The sequence below is a fragment of the Ichthyophthirius multifiliis genome (assembly GCF_000220395.1).
Source record: "Ichthyophthirius multifiliis unplaced genomic scaffold scaff_1120509251239, whole genome shotgun sequence".
NCBI lineage: Eukaryota > Ciliophora > Oligohymenophorea > Hymenostomatida > Ichthyophthirius > Ichthyophthirius multifiliis.
Genome location: NW_004086068.1, coordinates 14092 through 39015, shown reverse-complemented (window position 1 = coordinate 39015; position 24924 = coordinate 14092). Strand labels below are relative to the sequence as shown.

Here is a 24924-nt window from a genome sequence, read left to right as displayed (position 1 = left end):
TTTCATAATATATTTTTTATATATATATATAATATTTTTATATATAGTCTAATATTATTTTTCATTCTTCATCGAAATCTTCAATATCTTTCGTAATATCATATTCTTAAATATGATTTTAATATTATTTTTAACCTTTAATAACTCCAAAATTGCAAAGGCATAATCCTTTTACTTTTTAATCATCTAGATTTTGAGCACACTTTAAATAAATAATATTTTTTTTGTTAATAAAAAATAAAAAAAAAACTTAAATAGCATCTTTAAGGATATTAGAAGTACTTTCAGAATGATTATTTTGTGTTTAAGCCAATGATTTAGTAATGTGTATCATACAATCTAATTATATTTTATATTTTCTAAGTTTTTTTCCTGCTTCAAAGCAAGCCTTTATATTAAAATAATAGAAACTATATAATATTTATATATTTTTTTTTACTGTAAAATAAAATAAGGCTTCTTCTGTTAATCCTATTTCTTAATAAGTAATACCAATTTAACCTAAACAAAGACATTCAGACTCTAATTCCTATATAAAAATATTTTATTATTTTTGTTAAGAAAAAACAAAAAATATTTTATTATTAAGATTATATATACAAAATATTAACGTCTCTTTCTTAAGCCCATTTTAATGATATTTCAAAATTGCTTAAAGCTTCATTATACATTCTATTTTTTCGTTAGCTTATTCCAATATTATAATATCCAGCATAGCAGTTTTCTTCATCTGAATTTTTAATATTTAATTAATGATATTCAATGCTTTTTGAATATTCTTTTATATGAAAATAATCTAATGCTACTCTATTTGAACCTAATGATATTCCGATTTTATCATTGGCTAAACTTGCACATTTTAAGTATTTTAAATAATATTATAATGCCTTTTTTTTATTTTTTTATTTTATATAGATGTGCTTATATTTTTTATTGTTAGTATAAATACTTCGTGATATTTTTTTAGTTATCATATACTACACCTAAATAGAAATATATATGTGCTTCCTTTTTAACATCTCCTGTTTATTAACTTGATTTTGATAAAATTAACAAATCTTAAATATTAGATTTATTATTTTCATCAAAAGCATATGTTAATGGAATAGAAGTTGCAAAACTATATGTATTTTTTTATTTTATTTAAAATAAAAAAAATACTTTGAGTTTACTATATTAGTGTTCATATTTAATTTATATAGTTAATCTGGTGGTTAAACTTATATCAATTAATCAAAGAATTATTTCTATTGTTCTGTATTTTTATCTAATTGAAAAGTTTATTCAAGGATAGAAAAATTGCTCTTGAGAATTTACTATTATTGTTTTTTTTAAGGACTCTATTAGTTTTAATTTCCCATCTATTTATCATCTTTTAATTAATAGGGGTTCATTTAATTATTTTAAGTCCCAAAAATCTCATATTAATTTAGCTTAAAAATATTGTTTTTGTAATTTTTATTGTTATTTTTTTCATTATCCTTTTTGAGATCTTTATAAAATTATTCAGCGGAAGAATCATTCAATAATTTTTTATTATTTCGCTATTTTTTATCGGAAATTTTGAGTTTATTAAGCCTTTCTTCTTGCGGATAAACAAAAATATCTTTAAAAATTAAATAATCATATTCATTTCTTTTCAAAGGCTTTACTTTAAATTCTGAAACTTTTACTATTCGAGTCTATTCCGGTTCTATTTGTTTTGCATATTAATTAATCTTTTTTTATGTATTGGGATTTAATACATCCATATTTTTAAATCTTATGTCGATTTCTTCTATTTGGCTTTCTATTTTTTCTAATACTTGGATTGGGTTGTAAGTTATGGGCTTTAGCTTTTATATTATACCATATCGGGATGGTTGATTTAGTTAAGAATGACCGAATAGCGGCTTAAGGTTAGAATCATAATATGTCATAGTGTATTTTTTGTGTGTAGAATCAGAATTTTAGGTTCTTCTTAATATACTTTTTTATTATGTAAATTATTATTATTGTTATTATAAAGCAGAATTTAGTTTCATTTTTTTTATTTATAAAATTTTTATTATTGTTTAATTATTTAATTTTTTAATGTTTTGTAAGTTTTTTTTTTATTTTTCGAAATTTATTAATGTTTTGTTTTTATTTGCTTTTTTATAATAATTATTGACATTAGAATTTTATAAATAATATTAAAATAAATCAAATATAAAATAATATTATTAATTTTTATTTTAGTTATTCATTAAATTTATTGATTAAAATTATTTAATTTTTAAAAGATTTTTTAAATATAATTTATTTAATTAAAAATTATATATTATTTATATTACCGACTTTTTAATAAATTATTTTATACCTTATATAATAAATTATTAAATATATTTTAAATATTAAATATATTCAAAGAAAAATATAAAATTATAATCTAAAATTAGTTTTAAATCATAAAAAGATATAATAAATTATAATAAATATATATTTAAAATTTTTTAATAGTTTTAATATTATTTTAATGTATATTGTCAAATATAATCATTTTATATATATTTATATATATAATTAAATATTTAGCTTAAATGATATTTAAAAATATTAATATAAGTGTACCCATTTAATTTTTTAAAAGAAACTTTAAAGCGAATTATTTAATTTATATTTATATATAATTTTATTTTTTATTTAAGTGTAACTTTTTAAATTTAACTAAAATAAAACTAAAGATGGTTATAATAATTTAAAGAAGTTATATAAATAAGAAAAAAAAATATAAAAATATAATTAATTGTATACTGAATATTCTTATAAAATAAAATTATATTTTAATTTTTTATGCTTTGAATTATATTTATTTTCAAAATATTTTTAATTTTTTTTAAAAAAAATATTTTTAATTTATGTATAAAATAAAATATAAAAAAAAAAAAATGTACATATAAATATTAAACATTATTCTATTTTTAATTACAAAAACAAAATAAAATTAAGCATAATTTGATACTTTATTATAAAAAAAAGTATATTCAATTTAAGACACCAATTAATAATTAATATTTTTGCCTTAAAATTAATCAAACTATTTGTAAATATAATTGAAGATATTAAATAATAAATAATTCTTATTTCCAAATTATCGTCCTGTTTTTATTTTATCTGAAATTGATTCAGAACCTAGTATATCTTAATTTTAAGAAATGCTTGCTTAAAATATGCAAAATAATAATGGTCCGGTATATTATGATTATGAAGGATGTTATTCAGCCTAATTATACTAAAGCATAGTATTAGAAAATCCTTAATAAGGTAAAAATATGGTATTAACATATTATGATCTGAAATCAAACAAATTTAAAGTTGATTATGAGATAAAGGTGATATCTTACATATAAATGCCTTGTCAAAATGATTGTAAAAATTAAAAATTAATAACTAATGGGCAATGTAAATAAGGTTAATGTGAATGTTATTTTAGTTATTTTGGTTAATAATGTTAATTTAAGGTAAATAAATAAAATATATAAATATATATATATATATATAAATATATTTAAATATTTTATATATATAATTTAAGAGAAGTATTTCTTAATTAAGTTATAAAATAAATATTAATTTACAATCTTTTGAATGGATTAATTATTATTTTTAATTATATGATATGAGTGATAAATATATTTTAAAATTAATTGGACTTTAGAAATAGATTTTTATTAACATTATTTATAATTAACAATCAGAAGTTTAAGTTCCAAATTTTTTTTTTGATTCTGTGTTATTACCTGAGTCAGATAATTAGTCATTTATTATTGGAGGACAAAAATTGTTTTAATATAAAGAATTCGTAAAATAAAATAATTTAAATAATGTTGGAATTTTAATATGTTTTTATAATATATAAAATTTTATTTAAACTCTTGAATTTTAATTAGATGAATACGAAGAATCAATAGGTTTTAATTTTTAATTTTTAGAAAATTTTTTTTTTTTTTAAAAAAAAAAAAAAAAGAATCAAGTGATAATACTTTGTAAACAATTTTAATTGTTTTAGTTTGTATTATTGGATTTTTGAGTTTAGTTACTTTTATTTACGTCTATATTAGTTAATTTTTAAGAAAATCATAAATTGTGGCTCCTAATCAAGAAATTATTGTTTAAAATATTTAGGTTCAAGACTAACCTATAGATTAGTTTATTTTTTTATAAAAATATTTATAAAAAAACAAAAAAACAAAAAAATAGATAAATAGATAGAGCAAGAACTGTTTTTGTGCCTATCACAAAAAATACTATGAATAAATATATGCCAATACAAGAATATTAATAAATAATAAATTAATTTCCAGATTTAAAAGAAACAGTGGAATGTGTATAAAAAAGTTATTTATATTTTATATTATATATAATAAGGTTGTATGCTTATGTAATTTTGAGTAAAACACTTTATGTAGAATGAGTGTTTGCTTTCATGTTTTTCATTCGGAATGTTTAGAAGGATGGTTTAAACAAAATGCAAATTGCCCTTTTTGTAGAGAATAATTAAATAGAAAAGCTATAGAGAACCATAAAGAAATTGAATCAATAAATAATAATTCATATAGGTAAAGAATCATTAGTAATGCTACATAAGATATGATGCAAAAAAATAATGGTTTGTCTTTACTTTTTTATATAATTTTTTGTATTATATATATTTTTAATTTTAGTCTAATAGACAAATATTTAAATTATTAAAAAATCTTAATTTCATAGTAGTAGTGTTGCAAATGCTAATGAAAATAATTTTAATTAACTCGAAAGTAATTAACAAATGATTAACTAAGATTTAAATACATAAGCTAATAATTTAAATTAATAAATGTTGAATCCTTAAATTATTAATTAAACTGATAATACATAAAGAAGAGCAACTGTCTCTTAATTAAATGTAAATTAATCAGCTATAAATAGAGATATTTACTTAAGATAACCATTAAGAACTGCAGCATAGTCTTAATAATTATAAAATGATCAAATCTTAAATTAATAAAATAATGTTAATAATGTTTAAATAGTAGAATTAGATTCTAGTCCTTGAACTATATTTTATAATAATCAAATCAATTTATATATAATTTAATTATTTTTAGTTTGTTAATTATTTTATAATTTCTTAAATTTAATTTATTAATATAGTATTTCTTATATTATTTTTATTAAAAATATATAATGTATTAATAAAAAAATGAATATTAATTTATATATAATACTTGATGAAAAAGAAAGTTTTTCGATAAAACTAAATAAAAAGACCAAATTTTTATCATCTTATCTTTTAATAATGTTTCAAAATAGGAGAATTTTTTCAATTATTATCTCAAACAAAAATAGAAAATTTATGTTTAAGAATAAATAAAAGTTCGAAATTTTAGATTTTGTTTTTTAAATAATATATAAACAATACAAAAATTTAAGAATTTTTTGATTTTGTTGTTAAATAAGATTACTATTTTTAAATATATATTTAAATTTATTTTTCAATATATATGTAATGTCATAAAAATAAATATTTATTAATATTTTTTTTTTTAAGTATTTATATTAAATATATAAAAATTTTACTTTTATAAAAAAATGATAAACGCTGATATTTAAAATACAGAATATCCGTTTTTAAAACTTCCATATGAATATGCCGTTAAATGTAAGAAAAATAAAGACAAAAAAAAAAAATATTAAAATAAAAGCACTTAAAAAAATGATTAAATAAACTGAAAAGGAAATTAGTTCTGTATTAAATTCAATAATCTAATTAAAAAAAGAAAATAATTTTGAAAAAAAAGATGTTCAGTATTAAATATAATAGCTAATACATAGACTATATTAATAAAAAGAAAAACTCAATTAAGATTCTAATGAATAATTGAAAATTTATTAAAGTTGCAGTTAAAGAGTCAATCATTTAAATTCAATTAATGAAACTAAAGAATCTTAAAATTAATATCATTCTACAAGAAACAAACGATTATTAATAGAATAATTAACAAGAAATAAAAATATTTAAATAGCAAAGAAACTTAGTTAAAATTTAAAATTAGATGTATGATTTATAAATATATTATTTATTATGAATGAATTTTTATTTTTCTGTAATTTTTTAAAAACTCAATAAAAGAAGATAAAACGTATAAAAACTTATTTTTTATTTATTGAGATTTTTTAAAAAATACATTAAAATATGAATAAAAAGTATAAAAAAAAATAATAATAAAATATAATATATATATATATATATATATATATATACATATATATATATATATATGTTTATATGTTTATATGTGTATATATATTTATTTAGAATTTTTGTGATATGGAAATAAATATAATCTAAAATGCAAACAAAATAATCGATAGCCTCAAAAATTAAAATATTGATATTGCCTTTTAATGGTGCTTAGAAAATAAATCAAAGCTTGAAAAATTAAAAAGCGACTTTTAATTTAGATTAATTTAGTAAAAATTCATTTAATTCTTAAAAAATGATTAAATACAAAATGGAAGAATATACTTCTAATAACATTCTTAATAATATAAAGATAATTATATTTCTGAAATTAAAAAGCTTTTTATGTGTATACTTTTTAATAAAAATATTGATAAATATCCATAGTATTAGTACTACTTTAATGAACAAAGATGGAATGATCTTATTGAATAATTCAAAAGCTTATATTATAAAATTTATGGACTAACTTCTAATTCATAATTAAACACTTGTTTATAAGCTGGTATTTCTTGTTTAAAAGTTTTAAATTGCTAATATGAGAAATTTTAATGCCCTGATAAATGTCCTATTTGTTCTCCTTTTATATCAAAAGTATTTTTAAAAGAATAATACTTAAATATTTTATTTTTTTTTAAAAAAAAAAGCTTTCTGAAAATGTTCCTGGTACCCATAAAGTTATTTCAACTCTAATTTGTAGAATTACTAATGATGTAATCAATGAGGATAATTATGCTTTAATTTTGAATAATAATTAAGTTTTTAGTGAAAAAGTAATAAATAAATATATTATTTTTTTAAATAAAAATTAAATATTTTTTTATATTTAATAATAGGGAGTCAAATTAATGATATAATAAAAAAATAATGTTTGCCCAATAACTAAAAAATATGTGGATTGGTAAGATACTCGTAAAATATTTTTATCTTGAATAATTTTAATTCTATATATTATTTTTAATTACTATTCATTTAATTTTTTTTCTTTTTTATATATTATGTTATTATTAATATATATATTATTTTTCATTTTTTAGATATAATAAAAAAAAAAATTAAATTTTAATTTTTTTATTTAAATAAATTAAATGCAATATTTATTTAGTTCTATTTATATCTTCTTTAAAAATTCTCTAAAAAAAAATAATAAAAGATAATAAAAAATATATAATGAATATTTTAATTTCCATTACATTTATAGAATTTACATTTTTTATTTATGAAAATAAAAATTAATAAAATATTTTTAAAAAAATGAAACAAAATATTTTAATAAATTCAAATTTTAAATTCGAGAATAAAAATATAAATGTATTAATTAAATCATTAGTTAGTTTAAAGTTTTATTTTTTTTCTACTAAATAAAATGGTTTAAGGGGTCCAGCTTTATTCATTAATGAAATATTTTTTTAATTTAAAATATAATAAAGCTAAATGACATTATTTAATTATTTTTAAAATTTGTTATTATATAAAAATCTCTTTTATACTTTTTTTTTGGATTATTTGTTTCATCCTTTTTAATTTTTTTATATGTCAAATTTATATTTTAATATTTGTTTTTGTCATTTAAATCGTTTATTTGTAATCAAAAATATATATATAGGAGTATTTTTAAATTTAAAAATATAAGTTGTAATATACACAACTTTATTTTTTGTTTTAATATTTTTGTGTACAAAATTTATAATTTTCAAAAATAATTATTTTAAAGAAAATAAATAAAATTCTTGTTTTTTTTTATAATAAAAAAAAATAAAAAAATAAAAATTGATAATTACAATTATAATTATAATTAGGGAAAAAACATATTGAAAAAAATGAATTTTCATAATAATATTTAAAAAAAAATTAATATTAATAATAATTATTACGATAAAAATGATTTAAAATTAGAGAAAAGTACTATAAATATTAAATTTATTTAAAATTAAAAATAATATACAAATAAGATAACCAATTAAGGTTTGAGAACGAGGAAATAGTAAACTAAATAATTTATGAAAATGAAAATTTTAAATAAATAGATGATATTTACAAATATATAAAAGTATTAAAAAAATAAAATAAATATATATAATTAAAAAAAAAAAAAAAAAAAATTAAATTTTTTTTAATTCTTATTTCTAATAAAATAAAAATTAAATAAAAAAAATAAAGAGCAACAACTTATAAAAGTATTCAGAATAAATAATCTAATAATTATATTTAAAATTATTTTTATGTTTTTCCAAATTATACCCTCGAGAAACAGAAGATTATTAAAAAACGAAAGATTAAAAATAAATTTTATAGAAGAAAAGCTTTAATAAAATTTTTCGTTTTTTTAAATAATATCGAATTTAGTTTTAAATTTAATGTAAATAGAACAATCTTTAAATAAAAAAATGGTCAAAAAAACTTATAAAACTTCAAATAATTATAAATAAAATATACAAAACGATACTTTTTAACCTTTAGAGAATAAACTTAAACAAAATTATAAAATAAATATAAGATTAAACCCTATAAATATAAGTACTTAATAATTTTAGCTTTTATGTAGGAATTATCCACGTTTAGAAGTAAAGTAAAAAAAATATAAAATATATATATTTTATTTTATTTTTTCTAAAAAATATAAAAATATATATTTTTTTATTTCTTTTTTCATAATAAATAAATAAAAATAACGTAATATAGAATTAGTATAGAGCAAAGTCTAAGCTATTTAATAAATTATTTATAAAAAAATGGATAAAATAAAATAAATGTGATATAAATTTATATCCAGATACAAATAAATGGCTACCTGATTTTAATAAAAATTCCCAAAATCAAAAATTAAGTGAATAATTAATGATTAATGATATTTATCTAGGTTTTAATTTACCAGATGATATGATTATTTATTTAAACTATGAAATTATTTAGAAAAAAGTGACTTATTTTTAATCTAAAAAAATTGAAATGAATAATGAAGATTTAAGTAGTGAAGAAAAAAAATAATAATCATTCAATTAAAACAATTAAAGTTTTTAAAATATTTAATTTTTTTAAAATATTTAAAGTAATTTTTTTTTTTTTTTTATAAAAAAAAAAAATAAAGAATAAATTCAAATATTTTTTATTTGAAAAATTTAAAGAAAAAAGAAATTTAAAAAAGATGTAAAAAAAATAAAATAAATTAAACATTAATCTCAATCAAGTGAAGCAAACATAAAATACAGAAAAGTCAGTAATAGAAGTTTTAAAAAATTAAGAAAATCCATATGAAAATGCTGATATATTTTTAAAATTAAAATAGAAAACACAAACGATAATAATAATGAAGATGAAAATATAAATAAAAAATATATAAAAAAAACCTCTTTTTCTTTTAATAATGATGATGATCAAGATCAGGAAAATTAATAAAAAAAAAAAGGAATTGATGAAATAAATATAAATATTAATAGACAAAATTCATTAAAAATTAATAATTACGATAGTAATTAATTTTTATTTAATGCAAATTCAATGAATAATAATTTTTATTTTAGTAATAATTTCTTATTAAATAATACTTAAAATGGAAATACTATGAGCAAGAAATTTTAGGATTTTAAAAAAAACACTTTAAATTTTTAAAATAATTGTTCTAGATCGTTTATTCTTTTCGATAATAAATAATTTGCGAGTAACAATTTTAGTATTGGAAAGTTTAATAATAATCATAATTCTATAAATATTAATTCTTTATTTTTTAATGAAAAAAATAACAATTTAGAACACAAATAGAAGTTTGAAAATGACCATTTATAATTAAGTGAAAATAATTCCAAAAATGACTATAAATTTTTAAATTTTGAGAATAATTTTACAAAATATTATTTATAAAATCAAAGTAATTAATCAGTATAAGAATACGAAAAAAACGAAAATTTAGAAAATAGAATTAATACTTTTAATGGAAACTATGAATCAAGTATTGAAAACATGTCTAATAAAAAATAAAATTAAGATTCTAATAAAAATAAAAGTATTCAAAATTTAAAACTTATAGAAAATATAGTTGAAAAAGTAGGAACTAAAAATAATTAATAAAATTTTGTTTAAATAAATAATAATAATATTAATAATGTATAAATAAAAAATGTGCCTATAATTAGAAAAATGGAAATTAAGAAAAATGAATGAAAAATATTAAAAAATAATATAAAAAATAGAATGAACAGACATCAAATAAATATATTTTAAATAAAAAAAAATGTTATTTATATTATTTGATTAAAAAAAATATAATATTAATATATATAAATTTAAATAATAATATATTTATATAAAATAAATATTATAAATATATATAATATATATTTATTTATTAAAATAAAGATTATTTATAACACTGTAATTAAAGTTAATAGATTTATTTAAGTTATTCATTATATTTTTTTTATTAAATGTTAATTTATTATTCTCTCATCTAAAACAATTTATCTACAATTAGGACATCTATTTTTAACTTAAAGCCATTTTTAAATACATTATAAGTGAAATATATGATAACATTTTAGTTATATAATGTTTTCAGAAAGATTTTTAATTTATATTTCAGTAAAACAAATCGAGCAACATATATATAATTTCTCTTAATATTTTTGAATATTAAATTCTGTTAAATTAATTTTTTTAATTTCTGTTTCTGATAAACCTTCTGATTTTTTTCTTTTTTAATTTTAATAAGTGTTTTATAAAAATATAATATTTCTTCTTTATTAAGAAAAATTTATTTTCCTAATTTATTAGTAAAGATTTTAAGCTGAATTAAAGATAAAAAATAAACATATAAAGGTTACTGATAACAAAAATTCCAAATTTAATTTGTTTTACGAGCTTTTCATTTACTATATATGTAATTAGATTAATATTATTATTGTAAAGCATATTTTGGAAATATAAGATATCATTAAAATATTTATTACTTAAAAAAATACACTATAATTATAATAATATAATATCTTCTTTATGTAATATAATTCTGTTTGTGTTTCCCTGCGCTAATTCAATAAAAATTATAGAGTAAACACTAAATAGCTGTAAGTTTAATATATTTTTTCCATAACTTAAACTTCTTAAAAAATGTTTTTATATGTTTTTGGTATTATATAATGAATATATGTTGTTATAAAAAAAGCTACATAATATATTATAGCTTGAAAATCTATATTATTATTTTATTCTGTATCATATATTATATTTATATTTTGAATAAAATTTATTAACATATTAAGTTAAAATAGAAATATAGTACATAATTTTTTAAAAATTAAAGTTTTTTGCTTTATTTATAAAATCAAAATCATTATAGATATGTTAATTTAACAAATTTAAGGTAATATTTAAATTATCCCTTAATAAAAATTTACAAATAAATCTAAAGACATTATTATTATTATAATACTAAAAATTAAATTTTTCTACATTAATTAACACAAATTATTACTATTTTTTATATTTAATTATTTTTTTAATATTAATTAAATTCAATATATATATACATATAAAATTTTATCCACAAATAATTTAGTTAAATAAAAAAAAGTAATACTTATATATTTATATGAAATTATATTTATTTATTTATTAAAAATAATAATTTTAAAAAAATATATTATTTAAATATAATTTTAATAGTATTTTATTCACTTGTATTAATTAATTATATTAAAATTAAATTTATTTATTTGTAAATTAATTATTACATATTTTTTTATTTTTTTCTTATTTTTAGTATATTTTTATTTTTAAATTTACTCTTAACTAATTATATTAATTTAATATTTTCATAAAAATCTATTTTTTCTTTTTTAATAAAATAATATTAATTAATTAATTTGTGTTTAAATAAATGAAAAAAAGATATAATAAATTTTAAAAATAATTTATTTATTAAATATTATTATTAATTATAAATAAAAAAATTATAAAATAAATATTTTACATATTTTATATTTAATATATATTTGATAAAAATATTTTAATAATTTCTATATATAAATAATTTTAAAATAAAAAAAAATTTATAAAATATTTTTTTAAAACATTTTAAAAATATTATATATGATTAATACTTTTCTATAATATTTTTTTTTATATATATATATAATAAACAAACATTTTTTTTTTTTTTTTGGAAATAAAATTAAAATTAAAAAAAAATTTATAAGCAAAAATTTTATTTTTACATTTATATTATTATTATTATTTAAATAAATTTTTATAAATATTTTATTAAATAAGATAATTAATTATGTTTTTAAAATATAATTATATATATTTTTAAAAAACATATTTTAGACAAATAGACAATTATATTAAATTATTTATAATTAAGAAGGAAAAAAAAAAAAAATTCAAATAAAAAAACATACAAATTTTGTTTTTTTTTAAAAAGAAATTAAAAAAATAATACTGAAAAAATATATATATTTAATATCTCTATTCAATAAACTTTTTTTATTTTTTTCAAATCAAAAAACACAAACAAGCAAATGCCAAAAAAACAATTTAACATTTTAATAGACCTGAAAAACTAGTTTAATCACCACTTTTATCAGAACTAATATCAAATTCTTCGTTTTTAGCACTTTTGTGAATTGTAAAATTAGTTGGATCAGAACCAAAAGCAACAGAAATTTTTACTTTTGATTTATCAGTGAAAGTATAGTTGCAAGCATTTCCAGCAAAACTCTTTGTAAAATATGCATTCCATTAGCCTGTTGCAGGATCATAAGTACTAGGGTTTGCATTAGCTACCAATGTAGATGAACATCCAACAATATCAGTATCCAATTTAGGTGTAACTGCAGCATCAGACCATCTATCTTCAATTGAAACTGCATTGTTTACCCATCTTAAACTTACCATATCCGCTTTATTCATTTCTGGACCATATCCGATTCCTACCCAACCTTTATTAGTTACTTAGACTTAGAATTAACTAGTTTTGGCTGCAGGGTCTATAGTGTAACTAATTGAGACACCGCCTAAAGTTATAAGATTAGTGTTTAAGGATAATGTAGAATTTAAAAAGATTAAAAGTAAGAAAATTGATAATGTTGTTTTCATTTTTATTTTATATTTTTAATATTAATTATATAATTTTATATAAACAACTTTAAAACGATAATTTTATTTATTTATTTGTCTATAAGATTTATTTTAATTTATTTTTATTTATTTATTTAATATAGTATTATAAAATATTTAATTGTAAGTCTATATTTATTTTTAGTGATTTTTTGAATATAATAATGTATTATTTACATATAACTATATTTCTATATAATATATAAAATAAAAAAAAAAATTAATATTATTAATATATATATACAATTATTTAAATAATAAATAATTTTATATTTTTATTATTTTTAAATATCATATATAATTACATTATCCTTTTTAATTTTATGAAAAAAATTAATAAATAATATTTTATTTTCAAATATGTTATTATATTAATGAAATTTATTAATAAATAAAATTTTATATATATTTTAATTAATTAATCATGTGTATTCAAAAAAGTATTAATTGAAGAAATATAAATTTTCCATAATTCTTTTAAATTTCCATTATTTATTTTAAAATAATGAAATTTTATATAAAAGTTTCATTAATTTAAATCATTATTAAATAAATTTATTTTTTATTTTAATTTATGAATTTAAAAAAAAATCTTATTTAAGCAAATATATATAATAAGAAAATATATATTAAGAAATCTTTTTTCCGAAAAACCCTATCCTCAAATTTTTTGATTTTTTAAAAAATGCTTAAAAAATCATAACAATTATACAAAACCACTTCATTCATACTCATTAAAAAAAATAAAAATTAAATTAAATATTTATTTTCATTATGAATTGACTTAATGAATTTTTTTAAAAATAAAATCCATATATTGTTTTTTAGAATGGATAATTTTAATTTTTTTGTCACAATTGTGTTTTTTTTTTTTTTTTTAAAAAAAAAAAAAAAAACTACAGAAAAATATTATTATGGATTTTTATAATCCCTTTTCTCAAAGAAATAGAAATTTTTAACTTTTTTGAATTTATTCATCCAAGATTTTTACTGTTTATATATATCATACATATAATTTTTTTTAAAGGAAATTTAAATATAATTTTAAATTGATATTTTGAAGAAAATTTAAAATATATTTTTAAATCAAATTAAAATATTATTTTTATATTAAAAAATGCTTTATACAATATATATATATATATATATATATATATATTATATATATTATATATTTTTATTTTATTTTAATAATAATATATACATAATATTCTATTAATAATATTAATTTCTTAAAATATATTTTTAATAAAAAAATGCTTAATTTAAGTCCAAATAAATAAATATAAAACGATTCTGTGTATAAAGTTTTTCAATTTTTAAAAAATAATACATATATAATATATATAATTTTTTTAATTCTCATACAATAAATGAAAATAATCCAAACATTTTTGTCACAATTGTGTTTTTTTTTTTTAATTTAAAAAAAAAAAAAAATTTACAAAAAAATATTATTAGGGATTTTTATAACCCCTTTTCCCAAAAAAAAAAAAATTTTTAACTTTTTTGAATTTTTTCCCCCAAAATTTTTACGGTTTATATATATCAAACATATAATTTTTTTTAAAGGAAATTTAAATATAATTTTAAATTGATATTTTGAAGAAAATTTAAAATATATTTTTAAATCAAATTAAAATATTATTTTATATTAAAAAATGCTTAATACAATATATATATATATATATATATATATATATATATATATATTATATATTTTTATTTTATTTTAATAATAATATATACATAATATTCTATTAATAATATTAATTTCTTAAAATATATTTTTAATAAAAAAATGCTTAATTTAAGTCCAAATAAATAAATATAAAACGATTCTGTGTATAAAGTTTTTCAATTTTTTAAAAAATAATACATATATAATATATATAATTTTTTTAATTCTCATACAATAAATGAAAATAATCCAAACAAAAACATACTATTTACAATTTCCATAAGTCTCGAAAAATTATTCTAATCATCTAATTTTTCAGAACTAATTTCAAACATATGATTATGAGCATTTAAATGCTTATCTAAAATTTCAAATTCTTATCCTAAAGCAATAGAAATACCTAATTTCGATTTATCTGTAAAAGTCTAGTTGCAAGCATTTCCACCTAAAGTTTTCGTGAAAGTTACATTCCAATTTCCTGTTGCTGGGTCATATATATTTCCATTATCAACAGTAGTTAAAGTAGATACACATCCAATAATATCACTATCCAGTTTAGGAATAATTGTAGTTTCTGACCATCTGTCTTCTGTTTTAACAAAATTTTATATGTATCTAAAGGTTATTATGTCTGATTAAATCATTCCGTTTCCAAATCCTATTGCTATCCATCCTTTATTTAGTCCTAACATTTAGAATTTTATACTTTTTTTTTATATATCGTATGTATATTTTATAGTAAATCCATTTAGGTTTATAATATTAGTATATAAAGGTACATTGATCTACTAAGATAAAAAAGAGTTTAAAAAAAATATTATAAAAAGTATAAATGTATTTATTTTTAGCATTTTATATTATTTTCTTTGCTAAAATATTTGTATTGGAAATTGTTATTATTAAAGTAAATTTTAATTTTTGTTTTTATTTTTTATATAAAACAATTAAACAATGAAATTGTTTTATAATAAAATTAAATAAAATATTTAATTAAATAAAAAATATTTTAAATATATGTATTAAAATAAATATAATATATATATTTATATATATATATTTTTTAAATATAAATATTTTATTTAATTTCATTTGATATAAAAATAATTAAAAAATAAATTTTTAATAATTAATATAAATTTACTATTATCTATTATACATATAATTAACCTTTTTATTAATATTTAATTTTACATTATTTTTCAAATACTTATCTTATATTTTATATATTTAAATATTTTATTTTTTATATAATTTTAGTATAATATCTATAATTTTTACGAAATATTCTACTTCACCTGCAAATATTCACAAATTCAAATATTATTAAGATAAATTTATTATTCGCATTTTTACAAAAAAATTTTAAGTCAAAAATGTTCTTATTGCGCATTTGTATTAAAGATATAATTTTAATAAAATTACAATTCGTATCTGTATTGATAATAAAAAAAAAATATAAATATAAATGTGGGATTATTCTATTTTATAAAAAGTTTCATAGTTTATTTTTTCTATTTTAGTCAAAATTGTTATTTCTGTGAATTTTCCTTCCTAGTTGGGTTAAATAAATACTTAATATATTAAAAAAACGATTTAAATCTAATATTATATAGAAAGTAATATTTTTTAAATACATTTAAAACATAAATTTTTTGAAGTAGAAAATTTAAAAAATATTAATTAATAATACAAAAAAAAATTATAAACATTAATTATAATTATAAAGGATTATAATATATTATTAGTTAAAATCATTTTTATTTAAATATATTAAGAATATATTTAAATAATAATATCTACATTAAATTATAAATGAGGACAATATATTTTCTATAAATATATTAGTATTTATATCTTTTAAGCTTCAAAACTGTAAATTATTCATTAATGCGAATTAAAAATGATAATTAAGTTATATCTTCATACCCAAATAAATTTAAAGTAAAAAAAAAAATAGTAATTTGTATCTAAATTGTAAATCAAAAAAAAAAAAATGTATGCGCAATATGAAGTATATACAATAATTTCTCAAATATGAAAAATAAAAAAAAAAAGTTCTTAAAAATTCTAAATTAAATTTGAAATATAGTGTTAAAAATTAAATTTAATTTAATCCTCATATAAAAAACATATTTTATATATAGACCCTATAATATTAATATAAATTTTAATAAATCAATATATAAAAGCTCTATTTTAAACAAAATTATTTTCTTATGCATTTATAAGAAAAAAATAATTTATTTAAAGATTGTAAAAGACAAATAAAGAATCAAACATCAAATCCTTAACTACATAAAATAATAATAGGGACTTAATTCAAAACCCTAACTTTTTATACAAAGGATTTCTAATAAACAAATTGAAAATCAATCATATAATAACATAAAAAGTTTTCAGAAACATAACTAGGGAATATTTTTTAAAGATCAGAAGGAATATTAATAATTAACTAAGCATGTTTTGTTATCTCATCTTAAATATCAATAAACTTTAAATAAGATTTATTTATTTATATATTTTTCTTAATTTAAATAAAATTGAATTATTGACTGCATTAAAGTATTCCAATAATATATTTTAATGGATAAATTTTATTATTATAGACTTTTATATCCACTAGTATATTTTCACCAGGTTTAAATTGGTTTTTTTATAGGCTTATTTCATGATTATATTTTATATTATCTCCAAAAGTGCACTTCATTTCACCTTCGAAAGCTTAAAAAAACGGCAAGTTTATTTATATCATATTTACTTTAAAAATAGATATTAAATTTAAATCTAAAATGTTTAGTTAGGGTGAAATTATGGTCGCCTCTATATAATATAAAATTGTTATTTGTGTATTATTTAATTAATATTGATTTATATTCTAACTTTTTATAAATTTTTATATATTAATATCGTAATAATAGGAAGATTGTGTGTGCTAAGGTAGTTTGTATTCAAAATCGTATTTATGATCTCCTATATTTAGCATTTTTATTGGAATTGTTTTTATATTCTCATTTATTATTGTTTAGTTAATTTTATTATATAAATTTTAAATTTTATTTTTTGGAATTAAAAATTTTTTATTTTTAGAAAAAATAAAATATTGTAAATGAATTGTATTAGTGTAAATAAAGACAATATATTTTTGGAAAATTAAATTTACATTTGGTATTTTTAATAGTTTTTAAAAAATAGTAGATAGGTTTAGGCCATTAGAATTATTAAACTGTGGTAATATTTATGTTTGCTTTGATTTTTTTCCTTTATATGTTATTTACTCCTTTATTACCAAATTTATTTTTATATTCAAGCATCTAAATTCTTTGACTATTTTTAATATTAAGTTTCCTTTTAATACTTATCCAACATCATAATTATTTTTTTCAAGATTAATATGCATGAAACCTGGTTATTGTGCATTTTTTTATTTTCCTGTTATTTGACCCATATTTTTATTTATTTTTTAAATAAATAATAAAATTAAATATAATATTTCATATTACAAAACTTAAAAAAAATATATATAATTAATATTATATATTATATAATATATATATATATATATATATATATATATATCGACATTTAATTTTTAATATAGATATTTTAATTATTTTTAAATTTTATTTTATAATTAAATTTTTTATTTTGTTATTTTAAATATAAATTTTTAAACATTTTATCAAATAATTTTATAAAAATTTTAAGCTTTAAAATTATTTTTTATAATTTTTAAATGCAATCTAATTTGTTGATATTTTTTTATCATTTATTTATTAAAATGTATTTATTTATGTTTTCAATTAAACCTTTTAAATTTTGAAAAATACATATTTTAGAAAAAAATACAAATATACTATTAAAAATTTTATAAAATAATATTATAATTTATTATTATAATTTATATTTATAAATTTTACTTATTTATACTATAATAATATTAATTTTTAATATAAAAAATTCATTTTGCAACATGTCTATCAACATAATAACCAAATTCACTAGGTAATCTATAAGATCCTTATTTATATTTTCTTTAAAATACATATATATATATATATATATTACCAGGTCCTGGTGTTGATAAATTCTTTGTATGTTATAATCTTTTTTCAGATCTTGAAAAAATTCTACATTTGCTTGATTGGAATTTAGAAATGAAGTTTCTTCCGTATGAGTTGATAGTATAAATAGGTTGATAAGCTCTATATTTTTTTTATATTTTTATTCTGAAATATATAGAAAAATAACCCTGGCCCCGGGGCTTGAAATTTTTATGGTCTTTCAAATCTTTAGGAGGATTAAGGATTAAATAAAGTAGCTCCAGAACTTTAAATTTTGTTATTTTTTTTGTTAAAAAAATAAATAAAATAAAAACCTTTTATATTTTGAAACAAAATAATGCCCATCTTTTGCTAAATTAGATAATTATTAATAATGCTTTTATAAAATTATAAAAAATAAAAATAATTATTTTATATTATAATAATAAGATAACGCCTGGTCCTGGTGTTTTCAAATAAGTATTTTTTGTATCTTTTTTTATTTATTTTAAATGAATAAAAAGCATTATTTTTTTTGTTGTTGTTGAAAATATACCTGGATTTGCAGTTTTAGCCCTAATGGAATAAGCCTTATTATTCAATTGACTTTTTAAATTGTATTTTCCTTAAATATTGTATTTTTTATAATATATTAAATATTTTATAATTAACCTGGACCAGGGCTAAATAAATTGCAAATTCCTAAAATTCCAGATGACTAAGTCATTTTCTTATATAATTAAATAGTATTATTTTTATTTTATTTTTTTACGTTTCTGCTAACTCCAAAGGACCATCCCTTTTTTTCATCTTCTTCAGCTTATATTGTGTTAAATTTTTAATTATAAGTATTTGGTGCAGGAGTTTTTTATACATCTTTTGTAAAATCGTCTTTATATATTTTTATTATAAAAATATAAAATAAAAAAAGATTATTATAAAATATTAATTTTTTTAATATTTTTTTTTATATTTTTTCTGTCATTTTTTTTTTTAAAAACATTATCAACAAAAAAAAATGTATTTAACCCATTTTTTTTTTTGATTTAGTTTTTAGTAAAAAATTACAGAAAAAAAAAAAAAAAAAAACATTGCTAAAAAAAAATATATTTATATTTATAATAAATATTTATATTATTTACACTTTTATCCATATCCTAAAATTGTTGTCCTTAGCATTTTTTAAGAAGGCAAATCATAAAAAGCTTTTATGTTTCTAATATTTATTATTTTTACATTATTTTTAAATTAATATATATATTATAAAATATAATATTTTTATTCTAATTTACAAAGCATTATTATCTGATTAAAATCGTTATGCCTTTGGAAAAGAATACATAAATTTAGATTTTGATGTATTCAAAGGAGAGTTACAAATTTAAAAACCATTTGAAATAGTTATAGACATATTTAAAGATTATCTAAGTTTAATAAATTTATATAATTTATATTTGTTAAATAAAATAAATTAAAAAAAAGAAATTTGTATATATTTTTTATTAATATTTTTATTAATTATATTTATTCAAATTTTATTTATTAAATATATATATATATATATATCATTTATTCCATTTTTGATTAATTACATTTTTTGTTAATAAAATAAATATAATGTAAATAAAAATTAATATATATTTTATAATAAATAATTGTTAGTTTTGATTTTATTTTATTAATTTAAATTACCTTTGAATATTTCAATTATAAATAACAAAAAAAAAATGATTTATTTATTAATAATTAACAATATATATTAATAATTAATAAAAATAGCAAATAACATATTTTAATATTATAAAATAAATATAAATATGTATTCACATATTAAAATCTTTTGTTTCCAATGCTCCTGCAATACTATTATAAAGAGTTTTAAATTACTAGTTTTGAGTAAATTTTATTGAATTATTATCATTTTAATCTTAAATAAATTTATTTTATTATTAATTATTACTTATAATTCTATTTTTAGATTATTTATCAATATTGATTAACAACTTACTAAAACTAGGACTAGACTATATTTTTTTTTCTGTATTAATTATATTAATATCTTCTAAAATTTAATCTGTATTAAAACTATTTTACTTATTTTTTTTATTTTTACAAACATTTTTCGCTATATTTTTTTTAGGTTTTAATGTAATTTTGCATTATAATATATTTTAATTAAAATTTAGAGTTTTTTAAGATTAAGATAAATTTATGTTTTTATTTAGTTTAGATGCATGGTACACATCAAGCTTTTATTTTTCGATTTATAAAAGAGGATTTTTCTCTTTTTTAACTCCTTTAAGGTTTGTTGAGCATAAATATTTACGAATTAAAAAGTTTTCTGTCTAATTGTTATTAAAGTTTTAAATTGGTGTTATTTTAGGATTTTTTTCTTAATCTTCTTCTTTTATGTTCACTCTTTTGGATAAAATACCTATATTTCCATCTATTACTCCTAAATATTTAATACTATAACTACTTTTGATTATTTTTTGTGTTTTATTTAATATTTAATTATATGGCCTTATATTTAAACTTTTTGCATTTTAATAACCAAGTTATTGTAATGTATTTAAGTAATTTTCTTTTGAAAATGTTATCTTTGTGGCATAATTTAAATATTCGTAGGGAGAATATAATTTCACATGGGAGGGTGTTTAACATTTGGATTTAATTTTTATTTATTTATTTTATTATTGAGTACCTTTTTGTACGTCGAAAAATATGCCAACACCTTGAGGTTATTTCATGTATTCCTTTTATAAAGGAGATGGAGGGCGAATAGGAGGCTTTACACGAGGAAACATTAGTTTTTATTTTGGTAAAGGCATTATTGGTTAAGGGCTTCCTGAGAAGTTTTAAAAATTCATTTTTTTTTTTTTTTTTTTTTTTTTTTTTTTTTTTTTTGGAATAGTTTTTTTATTTATTTTTATTTTAATTATTTTATTTATTTTTTCTATGAAAAGTATTGTTTTAGTTTGTGGAATTCCTGGTTGTGGAAAAAGCTATATTAGTTAAAAAATAATTGAATTTTTGGAAAATTAAAAGCAGCAGAAATGTTTTTATTTAGAAATTGACAAAATCGAAGAAGAAATTGCTCAAGAAAAAAAAGAAGAAGTGACCAAAAATGAATTTGAACCTTAAATTTGGAAATAAAGTAGAATTAAAGCAAAGGAAATTTTATTTGATATATTATAAAAAAGGAAAGATTTTTTAATTTTTATTTTATCGAAGATAATTTTCCTTTAAGAAGTATGAGAAAATAATATTTTGATATGTCTAAATAGTAAAAATAAAATAAAAAAAAGTAAAAATAAAAAATATAAAAAAAGATTTGAAAATATTAACTTTTATGAAATTTTTATTGATATTGAAGTTGAAAAAGCAATATAAAATGATTAATAAAGGCTAAAAAATGTAGGAGAACATGTAATTAGAAAATGCTTTTAAGATTTTGAGTTTATTCCTTTGAAAAATGATAATTTTAGTTTGTTAAAACATACAATAAATATAGAAGATTTAGCAAATAAATTAATTGAAATTCTTAATTAAGAAATTGTTTAAGAAATAAAAGATATAAAATAAGTAACTATTCATAATGATGTGCATTATTTAGATTTAAATATAAGAAATTTGGTTAGTGATTTATTTTAAAAAGAGAAAAAATACTTATAATATGCTAAGTTTTTTTCTTTTCTAAAAAAAATTTTTCTTAATAAAGAATGTGTAATTAATTAAAAATGCTTAAAAGAATTCAAAAGTTTGAACTTACGTTTATCTTTTGATATTCTTTTAGAAGAAATTAAATTTTAGTTTGTAAATGAAAATGATTTATTTAATAAAATTGTTTCACTAGTTGATTTAGAAATATAAAGTTAATGATAATATTTTTTATTTTTGATTTGCTTATTTTCTATTTATATTAATTTTTAAATGAAAAATAAAATAATAATCTTTTTTTTTTTTTATAACAAAATAAACTATAAAAAACTATTACTATTTACAATAATTTAGAATTTAAAATCATATTTTTATTACAAATTATAAAGAAATTTAAAATTTAGTATATTTTAAATAATATTTTGTTAGACTTTCTCTTTATTCAATTTAATCATTTATTTGAAATAATATATTTTTTTATTGTTCTATTTATAGAATTCAATTCTTAACATATTTATTTTTTGTTAATGTTAATTTATTTTTTATATTTTTCTTTTAAAGAAAGTGTTAAGTTATTTACTCTTACTTATTTAGTTAACAAAAAATAAATATTTAATTTTTATTGAGGATTTATTAATTTTTTTTATATATCAGAAGTTTATAATAGGCTAGTTTATATATTAAAATTTTATTTTAAATATTTTTTTTATTAAATAAATTATAAAAAAAATGTTTTTTTACAAACTTATATTGTTTTTATTTATGTTTACTATAATTTTTTCATGATTTAATCCAAGAATAAATACGTTAATTTATTTAAAAGAAATAGGAATCTAAGTATATATTTTTATTTTAAAAAGTTGTCATTATTTTTTCAAAGTAATCAATAATTTAGAAACTTAAACTTTATTATATTGGCTTATATTTTTCTTATTGATTTATATTATTTTTTTAAGTACTTTCTTATATTATTTAATTTTTTTTATGGATTTATATTAAAATTTTAATTACTAATAATCATATTTTAAGGGATTATATTTTATTTTAAGTTATTTTTGTTTACTTATTATGTAAATTTATTTAGTTAATAATTTTATTTATATTTTAAGGGATATATTTGTATTTGTAAAAAATTTATAAATTTTTGTTAGGGCTTAAGTATTATTTTTATTAAATTTTATGAATCTTTATTTATTTTTGGAGGGCCCTTATTTTTATTAGCCTAATATTTATGTATAATATGTTCTATTGGTAATTGTAAAAAATAATTATTATTTTTGTTTTAAAGTAAAATAAATAAGTCTGTCTTCTAAAGAAAATTTAATATTTTTTTTATCAAAATAGGCATTTTAAAAATTAAAGAAAATGTTAATTATTAGATGTTTAAATACTAAGATAAAGAATGTTAATTAATACAAAATTATTAAAATCTTAAATTTATTAAACTTGAATTTCTATATTAATATATATAAGGGTAACCAAAACTAAAGGTATCGTTTTTGTACATAAAAGAGTATTATTATTTCCCTATCTATAAAGATTTTTAAAAGCGAAGGCGAAATAAATAATTTTTAAGGTTTTATTATTCCAAAAAGAAATTATTAATATAAAATTTGTGTTATTATTATAAATTGAATATGTGTTAGTTTATATTTTCTTGCTTTTATCAAATGATTTTTTTGTTTTGTTTGGCTATATTTATTAATGAGAGTTTTTTAGTATTTTTTTAAAGCATAATCAATAAAAAAAAGGAAATATTGATTCGCCTTTTTTATTTTTTTGATTGATTTTTTATCAAAAAAAATAAAAAATACCACTAATTCAAGTAAATATAAAAGACATTTATTTGCTTGTTTATCTTTATAGAAAAATTAAAATTTTAAATTATTTTTTATATAATCTTATAAAATATTTTTCGTTATATTACTTGTTCAAATAATTTTTTTTAAACAAAAAAAAAATTAATCATAAAAAAAAGGCGATGGATATTACATTTTTATTTATTCGTTATGCTTTTTTTTTAAAAAAAATCATCTATAAAAAAAGTAAGTTATTTTTTTATGAATTTTAAATATTCCAGAGTATTCTATTGTGTAAGACTTGTAGTTTATTTTGGGAAGAAGGACTCTTATGCTTTTTTAAATGACGGTTTCAGTAGAAAAACGATATTTTATTATTTAGATTTAACC

The 24924-nt window shown here is 15.3% G+C and overlaps 5 protein-coding genes across 5 annotated transcripts, besides 36 other annotated features; 1 reads left to right on the top strand and 4 right to left on the bottom strand. All coding sequences in view use genetic code 6, as the record gives it.

The window, feature by feature from the left end:
• Positions 1 to 26: part of a microsatellite that runs on past the window's edge.
• Positions 1 to 38: part of a microsatellite that runs on past the window's edge.
• Positions 1 to 46: part of a microsatellite that runs on past the window's edge.
• Positions 15 to 56: a microsatellite.
• Positions 57 to 439: 383 nt separating this feature from the next.
• Positions 440 to 1982, bottom strand: IMG5_166240 (hypothetical protein; the record flags this gene model as incomplete). Its single annotated transcript, XM_004030145.1, has 5 exons — positions 1340 to 1982; positions 1162 to 1255; positions 950 to 1120; positions 612 to 887; positions 440 to 529 (listed from the first exon to the last, which is right to left on the bottom strand). Coding segments are annotated over exons 1-5 (1211 nt in total), but the record flags the coding sequence as incomplete, so codon positions are not given.
• A 368-nt stretch (positions 1983 to 2350) lies between these two features.
• Positions 2351 to 2386: a microsatellite.
• Positions 2387 to 2423: 37 nt separating this feature from the next.
• Positions 2424 to 2463: a microsatellite.
• Positions 2464 to 3490: 1027 nt separating this feature from the next.
• Positions 3491 to 3537: a microsatellite.
• Positions 3496 to 3549: a microsatellite.
• Positions 3550 to 5592: 2043 nt separating this feature from the next.
• IMG5_166230 (hypothetical protein) lies at positions 5593 to 7176 on the top strand (the record flags this gene model as incomplete). Its single annotated transcript, XM_004030144.1, has 5 exons — positions 5593 to 5662; positions 5706 to 6058; positions 6320 to 6838; positions 6892 to 7017; positions 7081 to 7176. The coding sequence occupies 5 exons, from the start codon at positions 5593 to 5595 to the stop codon at positions 7174 to 7176; spliced, it is 1164 nt and encodes a 387-aa protein (XP_004030192.1).
• Positions 6095 to 6216: a microsatellite.
• Positions 6192 to 6238: a microsatellite.
• Positions 6231 to 6311: a microsatellite.
• A 1638-nt stretch (positions 7177 to 8814) lies between the features above and the next one.
• Positions 8815 to 8915: a microsatellite.
• A 337-nt stretch (positions 8916 to 9252) lies between these two features.
• Positions 9253 to 9295: a microsatellite.
• A 450-nt stretch (positions 9296 to 9745) lies between these two features.
• Positions 9746 to 9788: a microsatellite.
• Positions 9789 to 10499: 711 nt separating this feature from the next.
• Positions 10500 to 10579: a microsatellite.
• Positions 10502 to 10580: a microsatellite.
• Positions 10581 to 11710: 1130 nt separating this feature from the next.
• Positions 11711 to 11745: a microsatellite.
• A 760-nt stretch (positions 11746 to 12505) lies between these two features.
• Positions 12506 to 12550: a microsatellite.
• A 28-nt stretch (positions 12551 to 12578) lies between these two features.
• Positions 12579 to 13362, bottom strand: IMG5_166220 (hypothetical protein). Its single transcript, XM_004030143.1, has one exon. The coding sequence runs from the start codon at positions 13331 to 13333 to the stop codon at positions 12731 to 12733; it is 603 nt and encodes a 200-aa protein (XP_004030191.1). The 5' UTR covers positions 13334 to 13362; the 3' UTR covers positions 12579 to 12730.
• A 355-nt stretch (positions 13363 to 13717) lies between these two features.
• Positions 13718 to 13764: a microsatellite.
• A 187-nt stretch (positions 13765 to 13951) lies between these two features.
• Positions 13952 to 13991: a microsatellite.
• Positions 13992 to 14483: 492 nt separating this feature from the next.
• Positions 14484 to 14529: a microsatellite.
• A 498-nt stretch (positions 14530 to 15027) lies between these two features.
• Positions 15028 to 15074: a microsatellite.
• A 187-nt stretch (positions 15075 to 15261) lies between these two features.
• On the bottom strand, positions 15262 to 15772 carry IMG5_166210 (hypothetical protein). Its single transcript, XM_004030142.1, has one exon. The coding sequence runs from the start codon at positions 15725 to 15727 to the stop codon at positions 15263 to 15265; it is 465 nt and encodes a 154-aa protein (XP_004030190.1). The 5' UTR covers positions 15728 to 15772; the 3' UTR covers position 15262.
• Positions 15383 to 15422: a microsatellite.
• Positions 15773 to 16044: 272 nt separating the features above from the next.
• Positions 16045 to 16091: a microsatellite.
• Positions 16061 to 16112: a microsatellite.
• Positions 16113 to 18549: 2437 nt separating this feature from the next.
• Positions 18550 to 18611: a microsatellite.
• A 27-nt stretch (positions 18612 to 18638) lies between these two features.
• Positions 18639 to 18707: a microsatellite.
• Positions 18697 to 18738: a microsatellite.
• Positions 18739 to 18913: 175 nt separating this feature from the next.
• Positions 18914 to 18961: a microsatellite.
• A 32-nt stretch (positions 18962 to 18993) lies between these two features.
• Positions 18994 to 19802, bottom strand: IMG5_166200 (hypothetical protein; the record flags this gene model as incomplete). The annotated part of the gene is made up of 4 exons (XM_004030141.1): positions 18994 to 19052; positions 19101 to 19237; positions 19632 to 19700; positions 19748 to 19802. Coding segments are annotated over 4 exons (320 nt in total), but the record flags the coding sequence as incomplete, so codon positions are not given.
• A 222-nt stretch (positions 19803 to 20024) lies between these two features.
• Positions 20025 to 20072: a microsatellite.
• Positions 20073 to 20573: 501 nt separating this feature from the next.
• Positions 20574 to 20623: a microsatellite.
• A 1321-nt stretch (positions 20624 to 21944) lies between these two features.
• Positions 21945 to 21982: a microsatellite.
• Positions 21983 to 22355: 373 nt separating this feature from the next.
• Positions 22356 to 22403: a microsatellite.
• Positions 22361 to 22393: a microsatellite.
• Positions 22364 to 22404: a microsatellite.
• Positions 22370 to 22404: a microsatellite.
• Positions 22405 to 24924: the final 2520 nt, after the last annotated feature.